This window comes from Triticum aestivum, chromosome 1B (genome assembly GCF_018294505.1).
Source record: "Triticum aestivum cultivar Chinese Spring chromosome 1B, IWGSC CS RefSeq v2.1, whole genome shotgun sequence".
Taxonomy (NCBI): domain Eukaryota; kingdom Viridiplantae; phylum Streptophyta; class Magnoliopsida; order Poales; family Poaceae; genus Triticum; species Triticum aestivum.
The window spans coordinates 511,149,912-511,160,594 of record NC_057795.1 but is presented as its reverse complement, the minus strand read 5'-3'; the positions used below and the strand labels follow the sequence as shown (position 1 = coordinate 511,160,594).

Sequence of the window (10,683 nt, the reverse complement as noted above, 5' to 3'; positions counted from 1 at the left end):
TTCCAGCAAAAATCCAAGACGATAGTAACAAAAATAATGAATGTTTGTTCCAACAAAAATCAAAACGGTGATAACAAAAGGAAATAATGCTTGCAACAAAAAAAAGAAAATGGTTCCAACAAAAGTACTTGCCGCTTCCAGCAAAAATATGAATCGTCGTCACTGGGCCGTAGCAAAAAAAGGAGATGCTTCCAGCAAAAAAATTTGCTGGTTCCAGCAAGGATGAATCGCCGTCGTGGCCGTCGCAGCACTGTTGTCGCCGGTTCCAGCATTTGTTTTGCTGGTTGCAACTCCACCGGCTTATGGTTGTAGCTCCGCCGAACTACGGTTGCAGCTCCGCTGCGCCAGGTGTGGTCACCGCCGGAAGTTGCAGCTTCCAGCATCTCCCGCCGATGGTTCCAACATCTGCGCACCGTGGATCCAGCATCTGCACTCCACGGTTGCAGCACCCCCATCCCCTGCGTGGCCGCCGTGGAAGCTCGCGTGCGACTCGGTAGCCGCAACTGCCAGCTCGCGGCCCTTGTGAGATGCATCTGCGAATGGCCCCCGGCGTCAACAGTAGAGAAGGAGGGGGAGGAAGGAAAAATACTCGTTCGAAAGAGAGAAAGAGTAGTAGAGGGGAGTCGCCGGTGGTGGAGCTCGTCGGAGCTAGGATGTGGCGGCGCAAGGGAGGAAGCAAGGCTGGACGACGAGCACTCTAGGGGGAAGAAAAGAAACAAGATGAAGAAAGAGATAAGGGCGTACCTGAACTGTGTGGATGAGCGGTGCTGGGATAAAAACGTGCTGGTGCGCGTGGGACCCCACAAACACGTGGTGCGCGTGAGAATCAGGGTGCATGTGGGCGAGAGTGCGAGCGCGACCGGCGGAACGTTCGGCCGGCCCGCCGATCTGAAACGTTTTCCTATAGGAAAACGCATACGTTCACCTATTTTTTTTATTGATGGTGATACTATTTTTTTGGGGGAAAGCCAAGTTTTATTCATCAAAAACCACAAATTGTGGGATACATCTTGGATCAAGAGGTTGGCCAAACCAAATGTGGCGCCCCGGACCCAGTGAAAGCGATGACTTGGCTAGACTATGTGCCTCCATATTGGATGCACGAGACTCGAAAATGAAATTACAATGGAATGAGTTTGCTAGAATTTGAATTTCGCTAATGACAGCTCCGGTGCTGCCTCTACAACCCTTGTTGATGTTGCTGATAACTTGCTTGGAGTCGGAAGAGATCACAAAATTTTGTAGTTGGAGATCTTCCGCCAGTGCCAAGCCCTCTCGGCAGGTGATCACTTCCAGAGATTCCGGGTCGTCCAATCCTGCAATCACCAGAGATGAGTTGCCAAGATACGCGCCGGTTTCGTCCCTGCACACCGCCGCAGCTGACCCCCTGCTGCCCCTGCGGACCCCAGCGTCCACATTGATCTTTGCATGGCCTTGAGGAGGGGCTTTCGGCCTTTCGCTCCTTCTCGTTGTTCCCGCTCAAGTCACCTGGGGTGGTTTGACCTTCAGTATGTCTAGCTCATCAATAAAACTGGTGATGAAGCCGTGTGTAGAGTGAGGGCTTTGAAAAATCCCTTCATGAATTGCCTTCCGTCTCGCTGCCCAGATTGCCCATAGTGTAACTGAGAGCCTCACAAAAAGCTCATGTGACATTGTCTCCATCAAAGTGAACAGCCATTGTTTGGCGTTTGGTTCAGTTATCGCTGCAAGATTTTCCGTGATCTCCACGTCCATCAGTGACCATCTACATCTGGACATTGAACACTCTATTAGGGAATGCCTCCAGGAGTCTTGCGCGCCACAGAGGCCACAAGCACTTGAGTCACTCATGTGTCTGTGTGCCCTCACATCGTTGGTTGGGATTGAGTGTTTGGACAAACGCCAGAGAAACATCCTCACCTTGCCCGACACTTGAGTTTTCCACAGCTTCTTCCATGCACCCTCCTCACTGGACGTGCTGGAAGATCCGGCCGTGCTTTCAAGCCATGCCTCTCTTCTAGCTCTTGTCGCCACCATCATGCGGTAGGCTGATTTAATAGAGAATTTTCCATTCTTTTCATAATGCCAGCTCCAGAAATCTGGAATGTTCATGGTGCACAAAGGGATAGCCATTATTACGCGAACATCCATTGGCATGAAGACTTCCGACACCCTCTGTCTGTCCCATTGGGTTGACGTGGCATCTATGAGCTCCGAGACGAGTTCTGGTGGGTTCTGTGAGATGCACCCATACGGTCTCATCATTTCCTCGCGCGGCAGCCAGTTTGCTTCCCAGATTCTGGTCGTTTCCCCATTGCCTATTCTTTTGATCAGACCCAGCTTAAGGGTGTCCCTCCCCTCAATCAAACTCCTCCATATTTGGCTTGGGTGATTCCCCAAATTAGAATCAAGTACCGAAGTGTTTGGATAGTAGATACTTTTGAGTAGGCGAGCACATAGGGAATCAGGGAATTGCAACAGAGGCCATGCCTGCTTGGCCAGCATAGCCAAGTTGAAAAGTTCAAACTCTTTAAACCCCAAACCCCCATTGATGGCGATACTAATATTATTGAAAAGAAGGGACATATCTAGCTACTCGCCCGCGCTCTGAGCTTGGCCCAAGAAAGCCTGGCCGCCAAATCATAAGAACAGACTTTCGCCTTGCTTAGTCCTTCAGTCGCCCCACCACCCTTTTGGATCCCACGGTCTTTTTTGGGCCGAAAAAAATCCCATGGTATTTTCTGGGCTGAAGAAATATAATTGCGTGGGGACTCGATCTCAGGATTAGCCATCTAGAGTACAAAAGACAAGGCTAATTAGATTATCCCACCTAGCCTCTTTACACAAATTCTCGCCAATTTAAATGAGTCCGTGAGTTGCCTGCAAAACAAAAAGGCTCCTCAAGAATCAATAAACAGAGATGCAGATAATTAAATGAGATGAAGAAAATATCACATTAATTAAATGAGATTGCTAGAAATTCCATGGTTGGATGGGCCGATGGGTGAGAGAGGTCCCCAATTAAATAAATGTGCTCCAAAAGGAACTGAAATTAGAAGAAGGAATAAATGGGCGTGGTAATTAACCTACATGTGCAGGTGTTTGAATAGTGATTTGAGGGCACGGCGTGTGGCGTGCATGGACATATTGGTTGGCAACATAACATGCACAGTGGAGGAGTTTGTCAACTAACCAAACTAGGCATGTTATAAATTTGAGATTGATCTTCATTTCTTTTAACCTCATGTTATAATTTTTGCTTAGCCATATTTATATTATACAATTTGTCCATGCTAGATTATGATGACCAAACTCACAGTCTTGAGACTTATCACGTAAATAGATGGACAAGTGACCACAATCGACGATGGTACAAAAAGAAAAGGTAACAACATATTAGGCCATCTCCAACAATCGTATCATCGTTGGTAAATTGTCACCTAGACTCTTTTGATGACATGGCACATAATAAAAAAAGAGAGAGAATGAAATCATATGAACCTGAAACAACGCCCAATCACAAGCTCCAAGGCAAGGCCGTTCATTTCTTAAACATTTAGTGGACCCGCTTGATTGTTTAACATATGCTTGCGGTTGGGTGTTCACGTGGACACTTATACCAACGATTTAACATACTCTTAGGGGTGCACAAGAGTTTGTTTCTCTCGTTGCAACGCACGAATATGTTTGCTAGTCGGCATGAAATTAGAGCAAATCATTTGGTCGTCCCCGTCCCCGAACAAGGCACACAAACAAATCTTGGCAGACACTTTACTGAACTCGAATCCAAATGTTCAGAAACATACAAGATTACAGTAATCTGCCAAACCTGCGGCATACAGAAAACACAATAGGCTCCATACTTTATTCAGACGCAGCAACGGAGCAGAGAACGATGAAGCGCATCCTGATGCACATCGATGGCGAACCTAACGGTCTCCCTTGACGACTGTCACAGGGCACGACGCGTTCGACAACACGTAGTTGGTCACACTTCCCAGAAGAATCCTGCAGCACCGCCGGGCAAGAAAAGGGCGTCAGTGAAATTTGAATAGGCTAAATCTGTTTAGGCCATATTGTTCTCAAATGTTCGCCTACAGGTATCAATAAATACATAATTTAACTACTGTTGTCCTTGACATTAGGAGTTATGCCCAAGGATCAGACCGATTGACCGAGCCTGGTGAATCAATAGGTGTGAAATGCATTGACACTTTGCTCTGTCTTAAAATTGACAGCTATATTAATTTATATTTATACTCATTAGAGATAGTCATAATATTGGAAGGTGGACACTCATCAAGATAACTCTAAAAAAGTTTGACAAGATATGCAACCGAAGTCATAGATCCAGAATAATGTCCGAGTAATTGCCATGTCGCAGTTGTGAGTGCGTTGTAAAAAAACTCTACACTATTCTCTCCCTTATTTAATTAAAGAGGCAAATCTTTTGCCTTCGTTTCAAAAAAAAATCACATTCTACTCTGATGAACACTTATTTATGCTGCATCTCGAATAGCACAAACACTGTAGTTGCCGACCAACTCTATCTACACCATTCTAATGCTTAAACACTGTCTACATGAGCATTTTAATACCACTCGCCGTTTCAGTTGACCACACAAATAATCTGGCGGATGCCACCCAGGTAGGCGATCAATTTTTCTAGACAATAGACAATAGGGCGATCATGCCTCGTGCAAGTTAACAAATGCAAGGGAAACGCCTTGACGGTCCATGTTCAACTGCACATTAGCTGTGAACCGTGTTCTAATTGAAATGAATACTGTGATTTAAGTCATAGTGCGCCCTGAAACGCGGAATGATGCAGCCAATCGATCCAAGCGACCAAGGTACTAGTACAATTAACTTGAAGTATTGCTTCACGGACATTTGACTTCGCATGCATCTTGAATCAAGCAATGTCTGATAGTAGTACTATATTAACCGCAGTGACGTGAGGATTGCCTATCTGAACAAGAATACCGTACTACTTTATGCAAGCAGCAACCGGCGATTTCGTGCTCTGGGAAACCATGACCAAGAATCGCACATGTCCGGAGCAACATTTTGACAGGAGTAGTGTCGTACCTCTGGATGGTACCGAGGCCGCGGCTGCCCATGACGATGGTGTCGATCTTCTGCTCCTCCACCGCGTCGCAGAGCTTCTCCCTGGCGTCGCCCCAGTACACCTTCGCCACCACCTTCAGCTGATCATCAGGCAGGAAAAGCCAGTCAGTCCATCTTCCTCCATGGTCGATCGATCAAATCAGAGGATCGGAACACCTCCCGCGCATATACAAAAAAGCAACATACCTCGAGCTGGCGCGCGGCGGTGTCGAGCATGTCGAGCACCTCGGCGTCGCAGGTCACGCCGTAGTTCTTCATCACCTCCGGCTCCCGGTACTCGGACAGAGGGATGAGTGCTGCGGGGGAGCCGATCGAGCACGCGTTAGCTTGAGATCGAAGCGAACAGAGGGGTGGGTGTGTGAGGAGGACGTGTGGAGCGCTTACGGGATCCGGACTTGGCCCAAACGGCGTGCTTGGCCTCCTCCCCGCCGTGGCGCTGGACGTGGAGGACGACGACGGTGTCGCCCCGGCGGAGCAGGTTCCGGACGGCCCACTCCAGCGCCCGCTTGCTGCTCGCCGAGTAGTCCATGGCCACCCCGATCCTGCGCTCCCCGTCCGCGTCCGCGCCGCCGGCCATCCTTTCCAGATCCGCTCAAGCACCAGCGCTGTGTGCTTCTCCTCTCACGTGGCGAGATGGCGAGTGTTTGCCGTAATGCCTGTAGTGTGGGCGAGGCTGCAGAGAGCGACAGGTACTTAAAGGGCTGGCCCTGCCTGAGCCGGGCGAGGGTTTTGGGTGGGAGCACACGGGAGCGGGGCGCGGCACGTTTCACCGCGTGCGACGCACCGGCATCGGGGCTTTGGATCGGCGTGACCAGAAGGTGGCGCGGCGTCGTGCGGGAGGCGTGCACCCCTGCGGTTGGCGCCCCGTGCACTGGAATCTTTGCGCGTGGCGTGTCCGCCCGGGCCAACGGCACGGCGGCAGGGAGCCGGCGGTGCGCCTGGGCGGTTTGGCGTGGAGGCCCGACCTCAAGTCGGTAGATGGGGTGGATCGGATCCGCGGATATGGGTGGGAAACTGCGGGTGCCGTCACGGCCGAGGAATACGTTGAGCGCGTCTCGATTTGCATAGGTTGCCTCTCCTCGTTGCTACGTGACGCGCGAAATGGTTGAGAGGTTCCGTGGTCGAGTTTGCGTGCACGGGAACAGTTTCTTACTCGGGTCCTCTGCATGTGATCGGTGGGCCTCCATCGCCCATAGCTCAGCGGACATTTCTTGCTTTTGCTTAAACAAGATAGGCGCCATCTTCAGGATTTGCGACGAGGCAGACATCTCACGAGCATCCTTTTATGGCTCTAGCAACCACTCCTTTGCACGCACAGCTCAGCTGTGATGTTGGCTATTCATGATCTGTATTTCATCGGGCTACCGATGCCGGTTAAATGGCTACTCTTGATTTTTGTTTTTTGTGCTAGCCACGTGACCGGGGCAGGGCACTGTGTCGGCTGCTCGTCGCAGACACGCACATGCTGACGTGCATGCCGGAAGGGACTAGCAGACAGATTTTTATTATTTTTGAGAAAAACACATATTTGTTTTTGAGTAAAACACATTTCTTTTAGAAATAAACACTGGTTTTATTTTTTTAGATTTTTTTAACACGGTACAAACGCAAGCGCTCATATATACGCGCATACACTAACTTCTATGGACGCGCGCACACACCCCCTACCCCTATGAGCACCTCCGAGAGACTGGGTCGGCATATCATCTTGAGAGAATAGGCGCATCGTAGTCGACGGGAACGTCTCCTCCAACTGAACGCACATCGTCAGAATTTTTAAAATAAATCCAGGATAATGCAAGCACCAGGACTTAAACCCTGGTGGGCTGAAGATATCACTGTCCACCTAACCATTCAATCACAGGTTTGTTTTAGAGTGGCTTTTTAGGTTTTTATTGTGATATAAAAAAAGTTTGATGTTTTTTGAGGCCCCAAACAAACTATGCGTGTAACTGCATAGCTGGCCCTTTCACTCCCCTGTGCTGAAAAAAGAAACGGTTGCCCGTGCCCTTGGAAACGTCTATGTCTCACAAGAAGAAAGAGTCTATGTTCATCAAAATGTATCGCGAAATTCATTAAAAAGAATTTAGTACCATACAAAAATTAAACAAATATTTAATAAATGTATGTACGTTTAAAAATATGACTCGTGATTTTTTAAAGTTCATGAAATTATAGAAAAATTTCATGCCATTAAAAAATGTTCTATCACTTCAAAAATGTTTGCGCACTTGAAAACATATTCATATTTTGGGAAAAAATGTTAACGTATCTTTTAAAATGTTCACTTTGTATTTGTAAATGTTCACAATGTATTTTACCAATGTAACGTGTATTTAGATATATGATTAACCTGTATATGAAAAATGTTTCATGTGTATCCAAAAATGTTCAACCAGTATACAAAAAAGTTTGACCAGTATACAAGAATGTCCAACATGTATAAAGAAAGTCGACACGATAGTTAGAAAATAAAAAAAAGACAAATAAAAAACAAAAAAGATACAAAAAGCACGAAAAACCAAGATAAACCCTCATGAAACCTCCCCCCTAAACGACCAAAACCGGTCTGAATTGGTCTTTAGAAGCTTCACAAAATTGTTTCGTAGGCTGGCCCACTTCAGCAATCCCTCCGTGCAAGGCGACCATCGTCTCACGGTAAGCTAAATATAGCACTCGCGCAAGCCGTTTAGCAACTGAAAGATGACACAGAAATAGTCGGTGAATCTTATTCCAAGATGCCCCCCCCCCCCCCCCCCCGGCGAATTGAGCCGGCTCACTTGGGCTTCTCTTAATTATTGCTGCTATTTTAGAAATGTTCTGTTTTATTCTTGTCTTTTTATATTTTACCTCAACCAGTTTCCATTTATTTGTTTTCCAATTTTGGGTTATTATTTTAAATTTTCCCCCATTTTATGATTGGTTAATATTTTTAAAATTCATGATTTTTTAAGAACTATTGAATAATATTACTTCCTCCTTTCCCCGATATAGTGCGCCTTGTTTGTGGCGCTTAAACGAAGATATGTGCTGGCACTTTTATTTGGACTAGAATTGCCCCCTGCTTTTGTCAGACTGTCACTCATGTGGTCTGCATGCACTGGTTCAGCGAAAAGATATCTTCATCGAAAGGCGTTTATGCACACTACATTCTGGAATTTGATCCAAAACTTGATGCAGACTATAATAAGGAACAAAGGGAGCATATTTTAAATATTTTCAATTGGTGAATATTATTTAAGTTCTTGATTTTAAAGCAATTTTTAACATATTTCATAATCATAAATATTTTATTTTTCTTGTCATTTTTAATTTCATTATTTTTTAAATTCGAGAACATTTTGATAATTCATAAATGCTATATTAATTTATTTATATAATTTGAAATTCACAAATATTTTAAAAATAGGGAACGTGTTTCTATAACTAATAATATTTTTCTATTTACGCAATTTTTTAAAAAATTGTGAACATTTTAGAAATCGTGTATATTTAAAAGCATTGTGATTTTTTTAATTTCGTGATAATTTTAAAAATTGTGAGCCTTTAAAAAGTGTATAACATTTGAGTTTTTTCAAAAAATTAGTGATCTTTCTTTTAAATCCTGAACTGTTGTAAGGTTCACAATTTTTTCCGAAATTATGTAATATTTTTTAGTTTTGGATTTATTTTCAAAATTACTAATAATTTTTAGTTTGAGAACTTTGTTTCAAATTATGAACATTTTTAACATACATGAAGATATGTTTGAATTCATGAACTTTTATGAGCTTATCAGTAATCAGAGTCAGGTTTTCTTTTCGCCAACGACTAGTGCTATTTTAAGAGGGCGCGCTAGGGAAAAAACTGTTTAGTCAGTCAAATGACATGAGGAATGCTATTAGGCTCAGCCCATAGCGCGAGTGGCTGGGCTCTGGTCGCTCCTTTGCTTGAGTCCTCCACAAGGGTGCACGGGCTGGGACCTCCTATCTGCCGCAAATGCGGCAGATTGGCGGGGCTTCGCATAGGGGCGGTCGTCGTCTGGGCCGGCCCACGTGGAGCAGCCAGTGGTGAAAAAATACAACAAAAAGAGCTGCCTCAACAAGGATTCGAACTCTCGACCGGACACTTGTACATACGATACCTAACCACCCGAGCTGATCAAACCTACCGAAAAACATTCAACGCGGAATCTATTAGTACTACAAATACCGACATATCAAAACATTTTCCATTTTGTCAAACTTTTACATAAACATCTGAATACTTTTAAAAGAAATTCAGAACAATTTTCAAAAAATACGAACAAGTATTGAAAAAATGCCCTATTTTTAGATTGTAACCAAAATTTAAAATGGAAAGAATGTGTGAATTTGTGAACAAATTTTGAAAAGCGGGAACCTTTTTTCAATTCCAATTTCTTGACAAACACGAACAATTTTTAAATTTGCGAACAAATTTAAAATAAGAACTTTTTCGGATTTATGAACAAAGGTCGGAAAATGAGACAATTTTAGAACAAGAACATTCTTGACAAAAGGAAACATTTTTTGCATCTGTGAACAAAAATTGAAACTCTGAAAAAAATCAGGAAAAAAGCCAACATTATGATCATTAATGGAATATATGAACAATATATGAACAAAAATTGAAAAATCGAACATTTTTTAAAGTTATGAACATATTTTGAAAAGGCGAACATTTTCTTAAAATTACGAACATTTTTTGAAATAGGAACATTTTTTGAATTTATGAACATTTTTTAAATGTGAACATTTTTTCAAATATGTGGACATGTTGTAAAAATAACTATATTTTTGGAACTTCTGAACAGAACAAAAAAACAGGAACAATTATTAAACCCCAGAACATTTTTTGAAATTTCGAACAAATTCTGGAATTCTGCAAAATAAAAATCGAAAGAAAAAACGAGTAGACTAAAAATTACAAAAGAAATAGAGAAAAAAAAAGAGAAATACAAAAAATAAACTAGGTGAACAAAAAATTTGAAATCAAGAACATTTTTTAGATTTTTGAACAAAAATTGGAAATAACATATTTGGATCTTCTGAACACTATTTTGAAAGTGTGAACATGTTTTAAAAAATTGGGAACAAAATTTGAAACAGGAACATTTCTTGAAGTTTTAAACAATTTATGAGCAACTCAAACTTTTTTTGAAAAAACAAAAATAAACTTGAAAACAGAAAAAAGGAAAATGAAAGAAAGAAAGAAAGAGAAACAGAAAAAGAAAAAAAACAGGAAAATAAAAAAAGAAAAAAACCGGTTTAGGAACCTCCTAGAAGGTTCCCAAAACCAGAGAAAACCGGCTGAGAACCAGCTAGAAAGTTCCCAAACCCGGAATGGCTGATAATTTTAACGGGCTGGCCCATCCCGAACGGTCATCGGTGTACCTGTGTGCGTCGCTCCAGCAGTTTGCCGCAAAGAGCGGCAAATAGGAAAAACCGTACGGGGTGGCGGAGCCGACTTGTGCCCAAACACAACCCCCCCCCCCCTGCGCTTTTGGGCCCAGCGCATGTGTGAAGGTGGAGGCAACCTGTTTTATTTAGTTATTTTTCTTTCATTACTTTCAAT

At 43.6% G+C, this 10,683-nt stretch overlaps 1 protein-coding gene across 1 annotated transcript; it reads right to left on the bottom strand.

Annotated features, from left to right (window-relative positions):
* Positions 1-3,728: 3,728 nt before the first annotated feature.
* Positions 3,729-5,791, bottom strand: LOC123135644 (universal stress protein PHOS32). Its single transcript, XM_044554809.1, has 4 exons — positions 5,494-5,791; positions 5,296-5,405; positions 5,071-5,189; positions 3,729-3,987 (listed from the first exon to the last, which is right to left on the bottom strand). Exons 1-4 carry the CDS (start codon positions 5,684-5,686, stop codon positions 3,909-3,911), a joined length of 501 nt encoding a protein of 166 aa, XP_044410744.1. The 5' UTR covers positions 5,687-5,791; the 3' UTR covers positions 3,729-3,908.
* Positions 5,792-10,683: the final 4,892 nt, after the last annotated feature.